Source organism: Manihot esculenta, chromosome 6, assembly GCF_001659605.2.
Source record: "Manihot esculenta cultivar AM560-2 chromosome 6, M.esculenta_v8, whole genome shotgun sequence".
Taxonomy (NCBI): domain Eukaryota; kingdom Viridiplantae; phylum Streptophyta; class Magnoliopsida; order Malpighiales; family Euphorbiaceae; genus Manihot; species Manihot esculenta.
The window spans coordinates 20231315-20255188 of record NC_035166.2 but is presented as its reverse complement, the minus strand read 5'-3'; the positions used below and the strand labels follow the sequence as shown (position 1 = coordinate 20255188).

The following is a 23874-nucleotide window of genomic DNA, read 5'->3' as shown; positions in this document are numbered from 1 at the left end:
TAAAATTGATAATTACATTCTTTCTATGGAAAAATTCTTGCAATGGATGAACAGAAGTCGGACAGGAATGGAGAGTTGAGACTGTGAAATAATATGTCGGTGTAGGATAAGAGGATGTTGAATGGAAGGACTCTGGTTGGATTTAGCTCAGCTTAGGGACATATCACGTTTCTGCTTTTATCATGTTTGCTGAGCTCTCCTCCTTTGTCTATTTGCCTTATAACACTATACACCTTAGATAATGCAAAGACTTACTTCATATTTTCATCAATTGAATTTAAGGCGAATAATTCAAATCGTGAATATCTATATATTTAACTAAGCTTATTTTACTGTAAATTTATTATTTTAAAATTATAAATAAATTAAATTATTTATAGTCTAATCAAGAGTCAATTTTAATTGAGTTAAATTTTTAATTTATTGATATAAAAAAAAGTCGATTATAAACTCTTCAAATTTCGATTAATTTATTTATATTATATTCATTGTCAGTAATAAAATGATAAAAGTAATAATAGTAATAATAATAATAATCTATAATCAATTATTTCTCCATGGACCCTACGTCGCTTGCCACGTAATTGCATAACCCATCAATTATCTACCTCTTGTCTCCAACATTTAGACAGTAACATCTCAGCTCCTACATGTATAACCAATTCATGTCCATCGACGTTATCTTCCATTAATGGCTACAAATAATAGAAACAGTAGAAATTTGCTTTGCTAATCTTAATGTTATCTTCCATTAATGGCTAGAAATAATAGAAACAGTGTAAATTGCAATGCTAATCTCAATTATTTATATGATTAAGACAATAACAACGTAATGGAGGCTAATCATTTCAAGTTAATACAAAACATTCACAGTAAACTTGATTGAAACCACGGGTCAATGGATCAAATCGATTATAAAATACGTGGCTTGTATTACTTAATATTAAAAATATCATATTAAAAATATCGATATAAAGAATTTACGTTCTTTTTCTTCAAGTAAAATTAAAAATTTAATTTTCATAAATGAAATAAATATTTGTTTTTAATGGACTAATCTGTTAATGGATATAAAATTTAATTTCAATCCAATAGACCATTGATTCTTTGTTTAAAAAAAAAAGAGAGAAAAAAAGTACCCAATACGCACCCAAAGCATATAAATACGTACATGTATTTTGTTGCAGGAATGTATTATGTTTCCATTAGAGACTCACTTGGGTTGTAGCCAATAGGCGAAATATCAAATTCTTTAAAGTAAAAGTCTTCCTTGGAAACCATCCTAGAGAGAGAGGGAGGGAGGGAGGGATTTTGTTTTATAGCCTTTCGGTGCTTGAATTCTACTTTCATCCTCTTTATCCTTTCTTTTGCACTCATGTCTTGCAACAATGGAATCCATTGTTTCTCTGCTTCAATCTTTTGCGTAATTGGTATCATGTCCTTATCCTTGGATGTTGGAACAATATGCTCTTTAGCTTAGACACAAAAGCAAAAGCTAAAGCTGCAATTGCTGACTTCTCACTCTCTCCCTACTTCTATTTGTTTTTCTTTCTTTCTAAATCGCCTCCATTTATTGCAGTTCTTGGGCTTGTTTGTCTTTTGAAACTTTTAGTTGTCTCACAGACAGACAGACTTTGTTCTTCCAACCTCCTGTGACTATGGCTGTAGATGTCTGCTCAGAGATTTCAAGCGCTGGAATTAGTCCAAGAATTTCATTCTCTCATGATCTCAACCAAAATACTGATGCTGTATCCATTGAAGATTGTCATCGTAGATTAGACTCATCTCTATTGGATTCGGATTTTGATTTCTGCATTAGCAGCAGCTTTGTCCAAGAATTGTCTTCTGCAGATGAGCTCTTCTCTAATGGCAAGATCCTGCCTATTGGAATCAAGAAACACTTAGTTTCTACTCAAGATATTGATCAACCAAAGCCTGCCGCTTGTCGTTGCCCTCTGCAAACTACAACCGAGACTACACAGAAGAAGCTGCTGAAGGAGTTCTTGTCAATGAGCATTGATGCAGATGAAAAGCCTGCATCAAAATCCTTTTGGCAGTTCAAGAGAAGCAATAGTTTGAATTGTGATAGCTCTCGAAGTAAAAGCCTGATACGATCTCTACAGTTTCTTTCACGAAGCAACTCAACCGGGTCAGCTCCAAATCCACCAAAACAAGCAATGTTCTCTAAAGAAACTCAGAAACTACGTCTGCAAAAACAGCATTCTGTTCCGAGCAGAAAATCGGCAGCGCCAAGTTCAGGGGCATTTTACTATTACAATTCAGGCCAGAAGCCACCTCTGTTAAGGAAGTGTGGGTCTTATGGGAATGGAGTTAGAATCAGTCCTGTGTTGAACGTACCATCGCCTTACATTTCTAGAGGAACTGCGAATCTTTTTGGTTTTGGTTCCCTGTTCTGTAACGGTAAGGTTAAAAAGAAGAAGAGATGATTATGAAGTAGAGTTCCATTCATGATCAGATCTTTTTCAAGTACAGATGTATTTTAGCTATCACTTTGATTCCATGGAATAGCATGTGATGATATCTATAAATCGAAAGAAAAATTCTATTGAGGAAATGATTGGATCTTGAGAAACAGAAACTACTGCAAGAGTTAAAAATGCAAAAGTGAAGTGAAAACTAAAGTGGAGACATATAAACAAGGTATTCTTCTTTCATTTGCTACCCCATGTATGCTTTTGCTTCTTCTTTTTATCCTTCTCAATTTTCTTTTCTTTTCTTTTCTTTTTGTATATAAAAATATAAAATGTTGTTCAATTTGACCATATGGGGTCCTCTGGTTTTGGTCTTTTTGTTGTATATCTTGATTGGAGACAAACAGTTGCTACAATGAAGTGGTTTCAAAATTATAAAAATCCCATCTTTAACTTTGCTCTTCTTAAAGAAATATATATAAAGTTTTATATGTTTCTGTTGGTTCTGGCTTATCTTTCACAGCCAACTCTTGGATCTGCAGTTGCTCATTAGATGGAATCTCTTACTCTTTTTATTTTTATAAACAACTAATTAATCTTAATTTCATGTTATTAAAATATGAATTATGCTTTAATCTCGCATTCCTTATTCCTTCCTAATAATTGTTTAAGTTAATGTTGATGCCATCTAACTAAAACATCAATGGAAGAAGGTTACCTGCTCTAATTTTTTTCTTTTTGGCAGTGGCCACTCTATCAGCTTATACTCCTGATTAAATATATACATATATATTTTAAAAAAAAAACTCCTAATTGGGTATTTATGGGATTTTTCTAAAATCTTATTTTAACTTATTCTTTAATTTAATTAAAGAATAAATAAATTAAAAAATACAACTCTCTGAAAAATATTATTATTTAAAAAAAATACTTATTTTAATTCAATTTATCACCGATCGAGAAATTTTTAAAATATATATAAGTAAATTTCATTATTTAGAAAAAATAAACGATATCCATTTTATTGTATTTTGAGTTTATGGTAGAATATGTTGATCTAAAATTTTTTTATTTTAAAATTATCAAATAAATTTTTAAGATATTCTATTCTATTTATTTTATGCAATGAAAGTAAGCTCTATTGAAGTGTCTTCAGAAAATATATCTTTTGAAAAATATAGTATTTTAGAGTAAATATTTTTAATGGATGAGAATAATCTCTAATTATAAATGTAAATATTTGAAATATTGACATTATTGTATCATATGCAATCAAATTTTGGCAGTTTCATCCTAGACAATAGCAATGATGTGGATAGTGGTCAAATTGATATATGGGCTTGGGATCCTTTTGGTCTCCACTCCACTTTCCTCAATCTAGAAAGCAACGGTGTGTTCATAAACTTAACTGAAGTAAATGGTTCCAATTTGATATTTCTTTTTTAAAAAAAAAAAAAAAAAAATCTAGCTCTCAAAGAAATCCAAAATATAAGACTTCAAATTATTATAATCTTGTACAAAAAATAATTTTTCATAAAAAGATGAAAGAGTAAATAATTATAAAAGTCTGATAATGCGATTAAAATGTCATAATTTGATTTTCCGAACTTATAAGAGATTAAAATTTTGATTAACATGTAATTATTAGGTTGGCATCTCATCCGCCGACGAGAAAAGCAACAACCGTAGGTGCTGCAGTAAATTTATAAGCGCTTCCTTTCAAAACATTGATCATAAATCACATAAATCTCCAAATAAGGAGACAGAGACTAGTGGATCTTACCCACAACCATTTTACTTTCAATGCCTTAGTGGGATTTTTCATATATTCTCTGCTTCTGAGTTAGGTGAAAAATAGCATAATGTAATATGTTTTATAAATACAACTGTTGCATTGTATAGAATAAAAAAATGTCCATCAAGTATTAATCTTATTTTGTTTTTTTTTTAACAGACAGTAACTTTATTTATTAATTTTATACCAAACATATCTTTAAATGAAAATTTTATCATACAATATATTTTTTTTTCAAAATATGAGAATCTTCCATTAATGTTTTTACCAAAATGGTACTTTTTTACATCGAGACCAAAATAGTACTTTGACTTAAACAGACATTTGTTAATTGTTAAAAACTGGTTAGAGACTTTTAGCGTTGAATACAGATGAATAAAAAAGTGTTTTTATAGTATTATTTTAGATTTTGAAAAAAATAATTTGTAAAAACTGTTTTATTATTTTAATATTTTTATAACTAAATTATATACAAAAAAAAAGTTTTAAATCAATTTTTAATACTTTTTAACTAAATTAGTTAATACTTTTTAACTAATATATTTAAATCGAATCACAAAACAGGATGTGCCGCGCTCCAACTTTACGAAATTTCATTTGAAAATATATAAACTAATTAAAGTATTTTTAAAACGATAGTAAGATTCATTAAAAAAGAATTAAATAATAATTTTTTAAAAAAATTTATGGGCAAGTTGCAAAATTAGGAAGCTAAGAAAAGAAAGAAAAAGAATTTAACGTAATTAATAAAAAATATATATGGGAACTCTAATCAATTTCTTTCTAATAAGGAAAACAAGTTAAATTTATTCCTATAATCATTATTTTCCTTGTAATTAATTCCAAACAACTTTCCTTTTCATTATTATATTATATAAAGCGATCTAAATAAGAAAAAATTCGATGGATTTTTCATTTAAAGTTTACGGAACTAAAATTAGACCGCAAATTGAGTTAAATATTAAATTTAAATTATTAATTATTAATTTACTTTTATTATAGAAAAGGAATATTAATTTGAAACTGAATTTAAAAGGACAAGCTGTCCCACTCCAATTCAAAACTGAGGTTAGTTGATACTTCATATTTTAAAGCGAGTCTAATTCTGAATTGAACTTGCTCGATTACAATTTAAAATCAGAACCGTGGGCGTGTCTGCTCCCGAGTCAAATATATTATATAGAGGCGGCTATTTGGCGGTCGGTTTCCAACTTCCAGGTTTTATCAACTGCCACAGAGATGGGCGCTATCAAAGGAAGCATCGTTTCATATTTCAGAACAAAGTGAATTTTCGGGAAGAAACTAAATCGGCCTCATTAAACGTACCGTCAGTTCAATCCTTCTGGATTCACGACTTAAAAGGATTTCAGCTTGTTAGAGAAAGATGATGATGAAGCAGAAGAAGAAGAGCAGCAGTCCTTCAAGTGACCCCCACCTCTCAACTGAGAAGAGATCAAGAAGAACTAGTGGTTAACTGCCCCAAGAACTCTAGTCCCAGTTGACTTCAATGCAGAAACTACTTAATTCAACATGAATCCTCAGGAAAAAAACAAAACAAAACTTGCATATTCGCGTAATTATTTACTGATTCAACAGTGTCAACTAGATGTCGGTAAGTGCAAAGAATCTTGTTTTATGAACTTTTGTTATTTATGAAGCCTCGATAGCAAATGAAGGTGTAATTATGGGATCTGCCGTTCTTCTATTTCTGCTATCAACTATCAGGCCATTTAAAGCAATGAGATTGACTTTAACTTCATAAGTTACTTCTAACAACGAAATGGGGATAGGATAGCTTACTGAAGGCCCATAAAGAATTCCATAACAGCTTCATTCTTCTCAAGCTACAGTTCCCTGCATTTCTCGTCATTTTGCCATGAATATAAAAGAAACTGAGCATGTGCTCCAGCATTCATGCTTAATCTTAGCTTAACATAAACAAGCAACACCAGATTTCAAGGCGGAGAATGGATTCATCAATAACATACCAAATTGGTAAGAACAAGGCATTCCCTTACTTACATTTAAGGACATGAACATCTGACAACCTTTTTCTTTACACAACATTATTTCGATAAACAAGGAAGAGAGAAAGAATCATAATTGAAGAGAACAAAATTAGCAATTTCAGAGCAACTGAACTTACACCTCATTGGGTCACTAGCAAATTTATGAAATCAAATCCCTATTCTCGAAGATGGTGTGCTATTCTCCTAAACTGGCATTACGAATCTCAAGTTACCATAGTAGTCAGCAAACAGAAGCCTTGAAATTTGATCTTTGCTTAAAATCCACCGCTCCAATTACTACCTCTGGAAAGATTACAAAAAAATATCAAAGTCAGTGATTGTTCAATCAAATAATTTCATTCAGAGACTTACTAAAAGAATCCAAATGTCCCATTCAGAATTAAAAGGCTAGCTTTAAAATACGTTTACCATCAGAAAATCAAATAGCCTCAATCGGTGGTTGGAAGTAACAGCAAAATATATATAAGCGATTTATGACAAAAATTTAAAATTTTACCAAATAAGAACAAAACAAAGAACATAACAATTATGAAATCCAAGGAAAAAAAAAAAAAACTTCATCGATCAAGCGTTTGCTCAGCAACCAATCGAACATTAAAATGGCAGGCTAATGAAGCAAAGCAATTACCTTCCCATTATCAGGTAACTCCGGCACCTTATATGTGTCAACGGTAATATTCTCCGTCAACCACAATCCAGGAAAGAGCATCTGTCACAAAAATTTAAAAAAAAAACACCAAATTAATTCCAAAACTGGTACCAGCGATTTTAAGAAACGCAAAAAACAGATGCTTTCAAGAAACACAGAATCAAAACCCAGCGGTTGACTTACATCCAACTGCTTCTGCACGTTCCTGTTTCGCTTCTTGGGCCGCCGAGCTGGTCTATGACCAACCATCTCCATAAAATCCTCCTCGATCTCCTTCCTTGAGAGCGCCAATGCAAACTTCGTCTTCACCTTCTCCGTCTCCTTTTCCTTCTCATCCTCTCTTTCCTTTTTATCTCCTCTAAGCCTAGGCGATTTCGCGCTCTCACTCCTCGACGGCGAATAATTCCAGACATTCTTCTCCTCAATTTTCAAGCCCTTCCCAGTAACAGAATTTCCGACAATCGGAGCTTTACATGCCGCTCTCCTTTTTCGCAGATTCCAAGGTCTCACCTCTTGCTCTGCCTCCGCAACAACCGCCGACGGTAGAACTGAAGAGGGAGATTGCTCCTCCACTTCCTCTTCCTTATCTACCTTCTCGTGCCGCTGAACCACCCGCAACTGGCCTCCTTCACCTGATACTTCTTTCATCAAAATTGCATCTTTCATCTTATCTGCGGCCGTTTTGAAATCAAATACCAGCTTCTCTCTAACTTCACCGATCCCACCCTGGCCATCGCCGCCGCCGCCGCCGTCATATCTAGCTTTTGGTCTCTTGAATGGGCGAGTTTCGTAATCCGCAGGAGCAACAAATTTAGACGGAGGAGATCGGCTGCTGCGAATGCGATCGGTGGAGATTCCACTGCTGATGTTCTTATCCTTAGAAGTAGATGAATCGGAAACTTTCATGCAGCGAAGATGTTTCTGATTCCCCCACTTCAAGCAAGGCAGATTAAAATTATGAAGCGGTGGCTTCGACCTCTCCGTTCCCATCGCCATAACCAACCTTTTTGCTTTCTCTCCTGACTCTCCAGAATACACCATTGAAATCTCACAACACACACGGACTCTCTGATGAGAGCTCTGATCCCTCCTCTTTATATATCTCTCTCTCGGCTGTTTGTTTCTCGCGATTTTATCTTTCTTGCGGAGAAGTTCTTTGGGTTTGTATATTGTTTCTGTTTGCGAGTGTTTGTGGTGCTGTTTTGGAAATCGCCGGGAAGGAGGAGTTTATATATGAGGGAAGGGAAAATGAAAAAGAGAAGGGAGAGGGCGATTTTAACGTTCGGGTGATGGGGATTCTTGGTGGCTCGGGGGTCTTTTGGTAATTTTAAACTGCTTGCGGCTAAAGTGCGCTGCTATGTTAAGAGGGTAACGAGGTGGGTTTTCCCGGGTAATACGTCGTTTTTAAGTGATGATGATTGGCATACCCACCGTTGGATATGGGTATATCTTATTCATCTCTTCTCGTGGCCGTTGATTAAATCCAGTCTAATGAAATTACAATCGACATAAATGACAGTTTCAGTTGAGAGTTTCTATAATACTTTTTTATTTTTGGGATAAATTTACAAATTTCAGTTAAATAATTAAATCGTTAAAATAACTATAAATTTTATCGCTATATTTAAAAATGATCTCACTTGCGTTAGTAATACAAATTCCACACTAAAATCCTAAATGAAGTGGAAGTATAATTTATGAAGTTGAGTATGCTCGTAAAAAATTGAAAAGAAACAAATAATCATTATATAATTAAAAGATTAATAAAGAAACACACCACTGATTTTTAATCAAAAATTTAAACTTATTTCTACTAAATCATTCATCTATAAAAACACCTCCATTTATATAATTTAAAAAACTTACAAAATTTATTTAATTACAAAGCATTAAAGCTCGATTCAAATAAAATATTCATCTTTATCTACTCTTTTATCGATAAAGACTAAAAAGAGATATATAGCACTTATCAACTCAGACAATAATGTCCAAGAATTCATATCTAAACTCGTTTTGCGCCAAATCTAGACCATCTAAGGGAAAAGTTTTAGGCGCCAGCCATAGCCAGTATAATAAATTTGGCTCTTTAAGACAAATAAAAATACACATACAATCTCAAAATCCATATGCACAAACTATCATTAGTAGAAATCATAGACACCCTAATCATAGTAGTTATAATCTGCCATGGAGGATCAACTTATTGCTAAAATGTGTCCCTTTACCAAAGGCTCTTAGTATATTAAGAAGATATTTCAAATTCAGATCAAAATTTAAAAAGTCAACAGATCACCGTTAAAACCCTCTCTATAAAAACTAAAATCTAGCTAAATTATCAACAAGTCAGGTAAACAAACTATCATAAAAGAGAGAAGCCACAATCTGTCTAAACAAAATTGACTACGGCAAGGGAAGTGAGTAAAAAACTAAACTCCAAATAAAGGAGAAAATCACCAAAGCAAATTCCAAAAAAATTTTCTCTCTCTACTTGAAGGTATTTCCTCTTCAACTAAAACAGTTATAGGAAAATAATCAAAACAATCAAATATCATATTTTTAATGTAGACAAAAAATAATTCTCTTTTTGTAAAATATAAATTAAATAGGGGCTTTTGTAATTTATTCATTAGAGACTCCAGAGATGCAGTTGGAGGTTTATGCCTTGGCTGGAGGGAAGATTGTATTCTTTTCTATTGTCCTATGATGAGGACTTCTTCATCCATGCTTGTATCTATGATCCTTTAATTAATGAAAGTTGGGATGCTCTTTTTATCTATGCAAGTAGTGTCAATGAATGTCATTTAGCTCAATTCTGATTCTTGTCTGTTTACAAATACGAATGTTTTGTTAATTGGTGACTTCAACTCTTTACTCAATTCGAATGAGAAATAAGGAGGCAATTGTAATTTCAAACACAAGATAGCTGCTTTTCAGTTGTTTGTTGATGACCTAGGAGTTTTAGACTTGGGTTTTAAGGGCTCCAAATGACCTGGAGCAATCGTAGAGAAGGCATCACTCACATTAAACAGAGGATTGATAAAGCTCTTGCCTTTTCAGGTTGGATAAATAAAATATCTATTGCTGTTCTCACACATCTAGAGGATGTAGGATCTAATCATAGACCTTTGTTGCTTGATACTGATCCCTTATTCTCAAAGGCCAAGAGACGTTTCTGTTTTGATGCTCGTTGGGTTGAAATTGAAGATGTACAGAATGTTATTAAGCTAAAATGGAATCAGCAAAATAGAGGTCACAGGCTCTTCCAACTGCACTCTAAGTTGAAGATTTATCGTCATGCCTTAGTCAATTGGAACAAAGGCAACCGTCAAAACTCCAAGATCAAAATCAACCAGCTGCAAAATTCTCTGCATCTTGAAAAGTAATCCAAATTACTGGCCAAAAACTGATATCTCTAACTGTAACGATCCGGAAATTCAGACCGCTACCGGCGCTAGGATCCAGATCGGCATAAGGCCGCCGGGACCCGTAGCAAGCCTACTATGCATCCTGTACAGCCGGTATAATCCCAAACATGATCCAACATTTTCATAAAACATTTAAAACTTTACCTTTAACCAGTTTGACCTGTGTATGCACTATGACTGAGCTCATATAACCCCTAGGGTCAGCATACCCTACGTCAAACTCGGTCCATCACATGAACAACATAAAAATAAAACTCATGTACAAAGGGATTATCCAACTCGGGCCAAGCACAATACTATAACTCTGAACATATAACATAATATCGTATTACAACATAACTCTTTTACATCCTTACATAACTTTACATTACATCATGTCCACTACTATTCTATTACATATCATGACCATAACCATATCTCGCCGTCTTCCTGAACTACTTCTGACCCTGCAAACCTGGGGTTAGGGGAGAGGGGTGAGCTAAAAAGCCCAGTGAGCAGAAACCATAAAGAAAACAATTTATTTTAACATATGCTATCATGGAATGCGTCACATCACAAATATATCACCTCAAGGATGAATCTGTCACCAATAGCCCTCTACATATCAATCTCGTACCATAACAAGTCAACAATACTCTATGCCAGGGGCGATACGGCCACGCCTGGACTTCATATGCTCTATGCCAGGGGCGATACGGCCATACCTGGACTTCTCATGCTCTATGCCAGGGGCGATACGGCCACACCTGGACTTCTCATCTCATATCATATCGTACATGCCATATCATATCATTTCATATCATGTCATAACATACTGAGGGCTAGAGCATCATCCAGTATCCATCCACATCATTATCATCGTATTATGCAATGCATCATATTCGTGAATTCTAATGCAAACAACCTATTGCATAACATGGTATTCATGATGCATGAACATGCTTGAACATGCTGAAAACATTTGATTTAAAACATAAGGGTTAGTTCCACTCACCTCTGGCTAGCTCTGGACTAACTCTGAAGCAGCTAACACTGCTAAACACCTCGGTTCCTCGGGTCCGATCCTACACAGGTGGACTCTAGTGAGGTGCCAAACATACTCTAAACGACTCATAAACAACTACCCAAAAACCCCCTAAAGCATCACTTAGACATGCATAGAAAACACCCATGAAAGGGCTGAACAGGGCGCTTTCGGCGGCACCTTCGGCGGCCGAAAGTCCCAGACAGAGACGAAAGTCAGGCAGGTTCGGCGGCACCTTCGGCGGCCGAACTCTCTCTCCAGAGACGAAAGTCAGGCACTTTCGGCGGCCGAACATTACCTTCGGCGGCCGAAAGTCTGCTTTCAAGCCAAAACTCAACTTTCGGGGGCAAGGTTAGGCGGCCAATCCCTGCATCCTCAGGCAGGTTCGGCGGCCGAAACCACCTTCGGTGGCCGAACCTGAGTTCATCCAGAACTCAGCCTTTGTGCATTTCAAGCCTTCCAAACCTTCCATACATCCCAAAACAAGCACCCAACTTCTCAAACACATGCATACATCCTTAACCATGCACAAAGGAGCTCAAACAAGCTTAAACTCCCAAAAACAACATCTAAAGCATACATAGATAGTTTATGACCCACATAGGCCAAAACCATCAAAACAAATCAACCCTCACATACTCTTTCCCAATCATGCATACTCTCTCCCATATGTTCAAGGGGCTTGAAAACTAACTTAAACCCCAACACAAACATCACAAGAACATACATTATCATACATTGGGCATAAAACCCACATAAACCCTAACATGCATATCTACCCATACTCAACCATTAAAACCTCTTAAAACTCACTTAAAACTTCATGAAACATAAAAGAAAGCATAGATCCACACTTACCTCTTGAAGATCGAGGGTTTGTGCGAGCTCTAACTTGGAGATGGGAGGAAACTACTCCTTGGGTCTCCAAGCTCCCAAAACTTGATCTAAGCTTGAAAACTCTTCAAAACAGCCATGGAACTCATAAAAATATGAAGGAGATGAAGAGAAAACATGAAAATGACCAAAGGAGGACATGAACACACCTGAGCTCGAGAATGGGGAGAAATCTCGCCCATTTTCGGTCTGAGGGGCTTTTATAGGTGGCCAGCCAAACCTCCTTCGGCGGCCTAACATACATGCAAAACACCCCCATGTTCGGCGGCCGAACTTGAGGTTCGGCGGCCGAACCTGGTTTGTTCACGCATAGCTTTCGAAAGCCAAAAGCGCCCCCAAAACCAACTCATGTTCGGCGGCCGAACTTCACTTTCGGCGGCCGAACCTGACAAAAACCTCCTTGGTCTATTCTTTTCAAAACTCACTTCTTTTTCATTTAAAACCATGAAATCTGTAAAAATCAATTTAGAAATCACATTTTACCCCTCTAGAAGACTCTGGCATCATCAAAATTCCATATTCCAACGGAGATTCCGCCGGAAGGTAGGGATTCCGATGCCGGAATCTAGCCGGGTATTACATTCTTCCCCCCTTTAAGAACATTCGTCCTCGAATGTTCAAACAAACAAACAGGCAACTCAGAGCATAGCATCTAACATACATAAGCAAACAAGCAACAAGTAAGCAAAACCTAAAAACCTGTCTTCTAAAAGAGAGACACGGTCATTGCTGGAGTATAAACTCTCGGTCTCCCCGGTGAATTTTTCATCTTAAGGTGATTCTAAGGGGCTTTCACCATCGGGATTTCCTTGTTTCCACACTTTCTGACTTGTGTGTCTGTGGTCCGTACTAGCTGCTCAACATAGGTGGGATCCTCTACGGTCTCCACCTCTGGTTCCTTTAAGAACCTCACTCGGACCCGACACGAACTCATATACTGTGGAAACATGGAAAAACGAATGGATCTCTTCCATAGAAGTGGGTAAATCTAACTCGTAAGATACATTCCCAGATCCCTTGCAGGATTTCAAAGAGTCCAATGTATCTGAGAGCTAATTTTACCTTTCTGCCCATAACGAATCACCCTCTCCTTTGGAGACACCTTCAGCAAACCTCGACTTCCTCGAGAACCTCAACACGCTTCCGCCGCGCACTCTGACAAAACTCTTCTTCTCTTCTGAAACTCTACATGCCTCTTGCGGACGACTTCATAACTCTCCTGCTGACTCACAGCAGTTCTGATTCTTCTCATCTTTTTCTGACTATGCAGCTCTTACTCCTTTTCTCTGCCTCTGATTCTCCTCTCTTGACTCAAGATGTATTGCAAGCTCTTTCGATCTGTAAGGATCTGTCCTCATACCTTATACAGGTACCGCCTCCACATCTTGAGTGCAAGGATTACCATCACCATCTCTAGGTCGTGCGTAAAATGATTCAACTCATGCTTCTTCAGCTACCTAGAAGCATAAGCAATCATTCTACCACTCTACATACACACAACCTAGTTCCACACGGAACGCATCACAGGACACTGTGAAATCTCCATCACTGGCGGACAGAGCTACCACTGGTGCTGACATCAACCTTTCCTTTGACTTTTCAAAGCCCTCTTCAATCTGAGTAGACCACACAACCCTCAGGTTCTTTTTGATCCATCTGGCCATAGGAGCGGCAACTCTAGAGAAGTTCTAGATCAACCTCCATTAGGTAACCTGCCCAACCCAAAAGTTCTTAATCTTTGTCATTACCATGGGCCTGGGCTAGTCAGCTACAACTTCAACTTTCTCAGGTCTACTTCACTTTCCTTTCTCCGACACACATGACCCAAGAAGGATATGCTCCTCGACCAGAACTCACATTGGAGAACTAGGCATCCAAGCCATGTTCTCTCAAGATCTGCAAATCCTGATTTCAGATGATGGGCATACTCTTCTGCATTTCTGGAATTCGCCGAGATACCGTCAATGAAGACAATAACGGAGTAATCCAGAAATCAATTAAAACTCTGCTTATGAGATCCATGAATGAGGTAGGGGTGTTCATTAACCCGAACGACATTCCTAGGAACTCACAGTGCCCATATTTGGTTCTAAACACTGTTCTCTGCACATCTTCTTCCTTGATCTTAACTAATGGTACCTAGACTTCAGATCTATCTTGGAAAGGCAACTAGCTCCTGCTAGCTGGCTTAAAATAGACCGTCGATCCAAGGTAACAAATACTTGTTTTGGGTAGTAACTTTGTTCAACCACTAGTAGTCGATATAAAGTCCTAGGGATCCATCCTTCATCCTCATAACAATACTGGAACACCCCAAGGTGAAGTGCTCAGTCAGATGGGAACCCTTAACTACCAACTCTTACAACTGATCCTTATAACTCTTTTAACTCTGTTGATACCATCCTGTGGGGAGGGATAGAGATTGGTCCAATTTCATGCATTACTTCTATTTTTAAACTCTATCTCCCTGACAGGTGGTAGTCCTGGAAACTCATCTGGGGAAACATCTAAAACTCTCTCTAATAACGGGCACTGAGGCGGGCTCCCTGACCTGACTGCTATACTCTCTCTGAAGAGCTAGAACCCCTGACAACTTTTTCTGAACAACCTACGAGCCTATAGGGTTGATACTAAACCTCTAGGTATCCCTATTTTGTCCCCTCTAAGGACTATCTCTGATCCATCCTGACCTCTGAACCTGACTACCTTGTCTCTGCAGACTAGGTAGTACCACTAGTAGAAGAACCAATCCAACCCTAGAATGACGTCAAACAGTCAAATCTAGAACCGCTAGGTCAGCTGGAAGGCATCTACTCACAACACATACTCTGACTATACCGGCAGACTGACTCTGCCACAGATGGATCACACTTGGGTGCACTGACCCAAAGGGATTACCCTAACCCATAAGCTATCAACCCAACCTCACAAGGGCTCACAAGCAACCAAAGAAAAGAGAAACATCAGGGTTCACAAAACATACACATCAGAACATACCAGAGTGAGATTACCTGATCCCATCGGGTTCGATGTGTTAGCCTCCTGCTGGGTCATGGCGAAGATCCGCGCTGGAGCTGATGGACCTTCCCCACGGGAACCTGCTGAAGAAGGGGTTGTCCCCCTGTCTCCGCCTCTACCACTGCCCTGAAACATGACTGGAGTTGATGGCTGTGCCATAGTGCCTAGAGTTGTCTGATGGGACGGTGTCATAAAAGCTGCCTTAGGGCACTCTCGAGCTATGTGCCCCTCTTGGCCGCATCTGTAACATGCTGTAGTCCCAAACCGACAGACTCCCTTGTGCGGCCTACCGCACCTCGTACACTCTGCAACCTCTGTGCCTGAGCTCGAGCCACCTCCTAATCCCAGACCAGACTTTATCCGATTCCAGAACTTGTTCTTCTTTGATCTTCTGAGACCTCTGTCTCCCTTCTTACTTTTTGTGACAACCTCGCTCAGAGGGGAGAGATTAACATCACTTGTCCCCGGGATTTGGAGTCCCGAAGACTGTGCCACAGACTGCCTAACCGTCCCTTGGATGATGGCACTAGCCTCCATTCTCCGTGCCATATCCACTATAGCATGGAAACTCTCCCTTTCTGCTGATTGAACCAACGAGGAATACCTGGGGTGAAGCTTCATAACATATCTCCTAGACTTCTTCAGGTCTGTGTCAAGACCTTGTCCTGCAAACGGCAACAGCTCCAGGAACCTGTCCGTAAACTCCTCTACGCTCATCTCTTCCGTCTGCCTTAGCTGCTCAAACTCAATCATCTTCAGTTCTCTGAAACTATCTGGAAAAACCCATCCTGCAAACTCATTGGCAAACTGCTCCCAGGATAAGCTCTCCAACCTTGGGTCCACATAGTTTTTGAACCACTCCCTTGCCTTCTTGCATTTCAATGTGAACCCTGCCATCTGAATGGCTCTACTGTCACTTGCTCCTAGCTCATCTGTTATCATCTTTACCGTTCTGAGGTACTCAAAGGGGTCATCGCCTGCTTCAAACTTGGGGGCATCCAATTTGAGGTAATCTGTCATCTTTACTTTACCGCCAACTGATGAACCAGGTTTGGGTATCCGAACATCAGGGACTATTGGTTCTGCTGGTGGAGGAGGAGGTGCAGCATCCCCTGGGTTAAGGTTTACTGGACCTGGGAAAAAGGGTGAGGATGAAAACATGGGGTACTGTGGGTAAAAGGGAGGATAGGGCATAAAGGTGGGATATGGGTTATGGCTAAAGAAATCTGATGTTCCTCCCATCGGATACCCTGGCCCTTGCGGGTAGGGTGGACACTGTGGTGGAACAAAGCCCGAGGCATAAGTGCCTCCTTGGGACTCTCCCATATCCTCTACTGACATACTCATGCCCAAACTACTATCTCTTCTCTGGTTATCCTCCTCTGTTTCCATCACATCCGCTGACATACCTTCATGAACTGATCTCCTCCGACCTGCATCAAAAGACCTTCTAGGGTCCCTTGATGTACCTTCCATGATTGTCCTACAAGATCTTGCCCTCTGCAGAGCAGGGGAATGGGCATCCATGCCCTCATTCTCTGGCGGAGCTCCAGTCAATCTCGCAGATCGACGAGTTCCTCTCATCTTGACTTCTGAAAGCATAACATAGCACATAAACATTAGCATTATATGGTTCATGTGGAAACACATGAACCTACTTCACATACATAGCATAACATTAATGCACATGCATAAAATCATGGCATTTCACATCATCATACAAGACAGGACTCCACATCCTATCCTAGTAGACATGATCTCTCCTACTGTGCTTGCCCTTCTATAACCTCTATGAGCCCAACACTTTAGGTCCGACCATGTGAACCTAGGGCTCTGATACCATTCTGTAACGACCCGGAAATTCAGACCGCTACCGGCGCTAGGATCCAGATCGGCATAAGGCTGCCGGGACCCGTAGCAAGCCTACTATGCATCCTGTACAGCCGGTATAATCCCAAACATGATCCAACATTTTCATAAAACACTTAAAACTTTACCTTTAACCAGTTTGACCTGTGTATGCACTATGACTGAGCTCATAGAACCCCTAGGGTCAGCATACCCTACGTCAAACTCGGTCCATCACATGAACAACATAAAAATAAAACTCATGTACAAAGGGATTATCCAACTCGGGCCAAGCACAATACTATAACTCTGAACATATAACATAATATCGTATTACAACATAACTCTTTTACATCCTTACATAACTTTACATTACATCATGTCCACTACTATTCTATTACATATCATGACCATAACCATATCTCGCCGTCTTCCTGAACTACTTCTGACCCTGCAAACCTGGGGTTAGGGGAGAGGGGTGAGCTAAAAAGCCCAGTGAGCAGAAACCATAAAGAAAACAGTTTATTTTAACATATGCTATCATGGAATGCGTCACATCACAAATATATCACCTCAAGGATGAATCTGTCACCAATAGCCCTCTACATATCAATCTCGTACCATAACAAGTCAACAATACTCTATGCCAGGAGCGATACGGCCACGCCTGGACTTCATATGCTCTATGCCAGGGGCGATACGACCATACCTGGACTTCTCATGCTCTATGCCAGGGGCGATACGGCCACACTTGGACTTCTCATCTCATATCATATCGTACATGCCATATCATATCATTTCATATCATGTCATAACATACTGAGGGCTAGAGGATCATCCAGTATCCATCCACATCATTATCATCGTATTATGCAATGCATCATATTCGTGAATTCTAATGCAAGCAACCTATTGCATAACATGGTATTCATGATGCATGAACATGCTTGAACATGCTGAAAACATTTGATTTAAAACATAAGGGTTAGTTCCACTCACCTCTGGCTAGCTCTGGACTAACTCTGAAGCAGCTAACACTGCTAAACACCTCGGTTCCTCGGGTCCGATCCTACACAGGTGGACTCTAGTGAGGTGCCAAACATACTCTAAACGACTCATAAACAACTACCCAAAAATCCCCTAAAGCATCACTTAGACATGCATAGAAAACACCCATGAAAGGGCTGAACAGGGCGCTTTCGGCGGCACCTTCGGCGGCCAAAAGTCCCAGACAGAGACGAAAGTCAGGCAGGTTCGGCGGCACCTTCGGCGGCCGAACTCTCTCTCCAGAGACGAAAGTTAGGCACTTTCGGCGGCCGAACATTACCTTCGGCGGCCGAAAGTCTGCTTTCAAGCCAAAACTCAACTTTCGGGGGCAAGGTTAGGCGGCCAATCCCTGCATCCTCAGGCAGGTTCGGCGGCCGAAACTACCTTCGGCGGCCGAACCTGAGTTCATCCAGAACTCAGCCTTTGTGCATTTCAAGCCTTCCAAACCTTCCATACATCCCAAAACAAGCACCCAACTTCTCAAACACATGCATACATCCTTAACCATGCACAAAGGAGCTCAAACAAGCTTAAACTCCCAAAAACAACATCTAAAGCATACATAGATAGTTTATGACCCACATAGGCCAAAACCATCAAAACAAATCAACCCTCACATACTCTTTCCCAATCATGCATACTCTCTCCCATATGTTCAAGGGGCTTGAAAACTAACTTAAACCCCAACACAAACATCACAAGAACATACATTATCATACATTGGGCATAAAACCCACATAAACCCTAACATGCATATCTACCCATACTCAACCATTAAAACCTCTTAAAACTCACTTAAAACTTCATGAAACATAAAAGAAAGCATAGATCCACACTTACCTCTTGAAGATCGAGGGTTTGTGCGAGCTCTAACTTGGAGATGGGAGGAAACTACTCCTTGGGTCTCCAAGCTCCCAAAACTTGATCTAAGCTTGAAAACTCTTCAAAACAGCCATGGAACTCATAAAAATATGAAGGAGATGAAGAGAAAACATGAAAATGACCAAAGGAGGACATGAACACACCTGAGCTCGAGAATGGGGAGAAATCTCGCCCATTTTCGGTCTGAGGGGCTTTTATAGGTGGCCAGCCAAACCTCCTTCGGCGGCCTAACATGCATGCAAAACACCCCATGTTCGGCGGCCGAACTTGAGGTTCGGCGGCCGAACCTGGTTTGTTCACGCATAGCTTTCGGAAGCCAAAAGCGCCCCCAAAACCAACTCATGTTCGGCGGCCGAACTTCACTTTCGGCGGCCGAACCTGACAAAAACCTCCTTGGTCTATTCTTTTCAAAACTCACTTCTTTTTCATTTAAAACCATGAAATCTGTAAAAATCAATTTAGAAATCACATTTTACCCCTCTAGAAGACTCTGGCATCATCAAAATTCCATATTCCAACGGAGATTCCGCCGGAAGATAGGGATTCCGATACCGGAATCTAGCCGGGTATTACAGTAACATGGAGAAAGAGTTAATTGAGGAATACCGGAAAGAGGAGCGGTTTTGAGCACATAGAAAAGTATTTCCACAAAATCTTCATACATCAAATTTTATTTTAATTTTAAAAAATAATTACTTAAAATTATCCATATTTAAAGTTTTTAAAATTAAAAAACAATTCGAACCAACACAATTAATTAATTAAAATTCACACTGCATAAACTAAAAATTACATTTTAATCCTTTCTTAGTACATTTTTCGATTTTGAAAATAATTCAATTTCATTTATTTAAATTAGAAATCTAAAACTCCTTTAATATATCAATTATTTATTAATCATTAAAATAAGAATTAGAGCACTTAAATTCAACTTATGAGATACATATGCTTTATTTGGGTTTTTAATTTTTAATTTTAATGTTAAATAAATTAAATAAGCTCAAAATAAAAATCAATTCAGATGTAAACATATTTTATTAAATTAAACTATTTATAGAAGGGAATAATCACAAAAATAATTTACATTTTTGGATATATATTTTAAATACTTAAATATTGTGATAATTAGAAAAATTTCAAACTTCAAGAAAATTTTATCAAATGTTTCAAAATTTCTAATTCAATTTTACTCTTATCATCAACTATTTTCAAATTTTATTTTTAAAAATATTTTTTAAACTTTATTTTCATTCATAAAACATAAAATTTCCGAGTCATTTAATCACACATTCTACCTCCTTATTTGATTAAATGAAATTATGAAGTTTTAATAAAAGTTAATTTGTTTGAAACTTAATATTTATTTATTAAAAAATGAAATTTAATATTTGATTAATAAAAGTTAAATAAATTTTAATATTTTTAGAAAATTAATCAGTTATACCAGAAATTAAATGCTCAAATTAGATTATTAAAATAAAAAGGGTAAGTGATTTTTATAATTAAACCATTTATAAAATAGATATTGAACGAAAAAATAGAAATTACAGATTTTTTTGTTAAATTAAAAGAAGATTTTCCCCTGTTTATGAATAATTAAAAAGTAATATAAAATGAAATGTGATTTAAGTTAAAAGAAAATTGAAAATAGAAAACCTATAATATAAAAAACCCTATACAATATCGAAAAACCGATATTATATATGTTTTTTTAAATAATTTTAGTGATAATATGATTATATTTTGTAATTTCAGTAATATATTTTATATTTTATATATTTTTAATATAATTTTATAATTTATATTATTAAAATTATACAATTTTATTTAAGGAATTCAAATTTTAATTTTATAAGTTGTTAAATAATATATAATAAAAAATTATAAATTAATAAAAATATAAATAAAATAATTATTTGAGAATTATTTTAAACTTAATAAAAGTTTTAGTTATTTATGTATATATATACCTTCTTTGATTATTTTTATATTTAGTGCTATCTAACTATTTTTATAAATTAAATTATTCATATAATTTAGATATTACTTTTTTTTAACTATTAAATAGTTATTAAAAATATTATAAAATAATAATATAATTTGATAACTTCTGAGTTCACCTCACCTCAGTCTAGGGCCAGACCCAAAAAAATAGCTCATTACTTAGAGATCCTCAAGCAACTCACGCTAATTGGGTCCAGTCCGCTCAGCCTCACGACCGGGCTTCATCTGGCTTTCTCCACCAGGCCGGCCTCGTCTTCACTACACCTCGGGCCGATCCCATTTGGGCCCTGCTTTATTCCTATTCTTCGGTCCAGCCCGGAACCCGAAGGAGGATTCATCCATCCGCCTTACAAACCCGCCTTGTAGACCCGGCTATCCGCGCACAGAGAAAATCAAAGACCGTTGCGCATGGGGCAGATATCTGATTCCCTCGTACGTCCGTATCAGCATAGCAGGGACAGGTGGTCTAATAATACTCGTTCTGTTGGCACGTCGGAGAAATACTCGCCTCTAGGTTTAAGTTTTTTCTAAGTTTTTTCTAAGTTTTACAGAGCCCATTGTAAAAACCCTATTTTTCTGAATATCATATCATCATAATCTAATTAGTTATTAAAAATTTCTAACAATATGATTTAAATGATTTAATTAATTAATCAAATTTATTCTATCTACATAGATTATATATATATATATATATATATGAATATATTTATTATTTTAATTATAAATATATTAATTGCTTTATAATTTTTAATTATATTATATGAGTGAATGACGTATTAATAATATAATATATTTTTATATATTAATTATACATATATTTTTGCATTAAAAATATATAATTAATAATTATATATAAAATAATATAATATTTTTAGTGAAAATTATATAAAATATATATTAGTATTGATATTCCTTTCAAAAAAAAATATTAGTATTGATATTATTATTATTATTATTATTTAAATAATAGTATTATTGCTTTTATTATTATTTCGATATTAATTATTTATTATTTTAAAATAAATATAATAATATTATAATTTTATTTATTAAAATAAATATTTTAACTGAAATTAAAATTAAAAAGAATCAAAATAAAAATCAAAACTGAACTAAAATGAAACAATCCTAAAATTATTTTGAATTATAGTACACTTGAATTTTAAATAGAATTTCTAAAAGTAAAAAAAATCAAAAATTTAATTTTAATCAGAATCGGAATTGAACCAAACACCCTAAATTCTATCGCGTTTGCCATCATTCAAATTAGAGAAGGAAAGAACAACGCATAACTCAATCTCAAAGCAACTTTCACACATTAAAACCGCCAAAACTCAATATTTAATAAAAAATTTGGCCATGATATTTCTGGTCTGATACAGTTATGAAATCAAAGTTTTCAACCATACTATGCTCTACGCTCTTGAATCCACAGACTCTTACAACATCTAGTTTCAGCCGATCATGTTGAATTAAAATTCTAATTGGTTTTCAACCTCTTGTATGCACGAAATGGTCACCTCATTAAAAAAACCATATCCGTACCACCAAAAAAACCAAAACTATACCTGTCGGCACATGAAATGGCATTCGAGGTCAAGGCTGCCACCTCCCCAGACATCAAAATGGCAACAAATCTCCTTTTTTTTTCTTCCCTTTTACTCTTCGCTCTAAAAATATAAATAATTTTTATATTTATTGTCTACATTGAAATCTATCATAGTGAAGATAAAAGATGTACAATGAAATCCATTTAAATATACAGATCAGGTATGTTTTTAATTTTGATCCTATAATAAATAAGAATGTAGACAATAATTTCCCGATTAGCTTCATTCAAGGGGGATTCTGTTTTCCAATGGCAAATTTGCCCTCAAGATTCCTTCAGCATATAGGTTTGCTCGTTCTTCAACAAACCGCAACTTAAGTTTGTGAATAAACAAATTGAAAGAGACTCAAAACAGAAAGAATGAGTAAACAGAAAGAAACCTCAGGTGGCCAACATTAATTTAGATCATTCAAGTAACCTATTCGATCATCACAACTTAACGAAAATTTCAAAATAATAATAACAATAATTGAAAAAAATAAATTTTTATTTTTTTATTTTTAAGTAATGAACTGAGATTCGGTGGCTTATCATATGAATACGAAAACACTTGGATAAGAGTTCGATCTCACCATAAAATTAATGAATAGAGATTGGTGGTCGGAGAGTTAATATAAAAATATCACTAATTCGAATAATTTAAGATTTTTAAGTAGTGAAAATATAAAGTTTTCTAGGTATATATATATATATATTTTTGATTGGTGGTCGGAGAGTTAATTCGAATAATTTAAGATTTTGAAGTAATGAAAATATGAAGTTTTCTAGGTAATTAAGTGATATTGAATTAGGATTAGGTTGGTTCAGAGTATATATATTCTGATTACCCTCGCACTTCTACATCATATTTCATTAGATTGGATGAAAACATTTTTAATAGGTGTGTTAGACGGCTTATTAATGGTAGACAATTGACTAATAAAAACAGAGGCGGTTAATCTATATTATGTTCTTTTATTCACATCACATTAGAGTATTCAGAGCATGCACATTTATGATCTCGACATGGGTCAGGGAAGCCAACCATCACATTGATAATTTGCATTTATTTCCTGAACGTATCAAGTTGTACTCGGTTTACTCGATTCTTATCAAAATTGATTTTTTTATCATTCAAAATTCAATCGAAATTTAAAAATATGTCCTAATCGAGAGGACATGATATTTTATAAGTTATTCCGATTGAAAAAATATAATATTTTATAAGTTCGATC

At 36.3% G+C, this 23874-nt stretch overlaps 2 protein-coding genes across 2 annotated transcripts; one reads left to right on the top strand and one right to left on the bottom strand.

Moving 5' to 3' along the window:
- Positions 1 to 1246: 1246 nt before the first annotated feature.
- Positions 1247 to 2936, top strand: LOC110617058. Its single transcript, XM_021759649.2, has one exon. The coding sequence runs from the start codon at positions 1659 to 1661 to the stop codon at positions 2445 to 2447; it is 789 nt and encodes a 262-aa protein (XP_021615341.1). The 5' UTR covers positions 1247 to 1658; the 3' UTR covers positions 2448 to 2936.
- Positions 2937 to 6180: 3244 nt separating this feature from the next.
- On the bottom strand, positions 6181 to 8165 carry LOC110616536. The gene is made up of 3 exons (XM_021758929.2): positions 7090 to 8165; positions 6886 to 6966; positions 6181 to 6539 (listed from the first exon to the last, which is right to left on the bottom strand). Exons 1-3 carry the CDS (start codon positions 7945 to 7947, stop codon positions 6534 to 6536), a joined length of 945 nt encoding a protein of 314 aa, XP_021614621.1. The 5' UTR covers positions 7948 to 8165; the 3' UTR covers positions 6181 to 6533.
- Positions 8166 to 23874: the final 15709 nt, after the last annotated feature.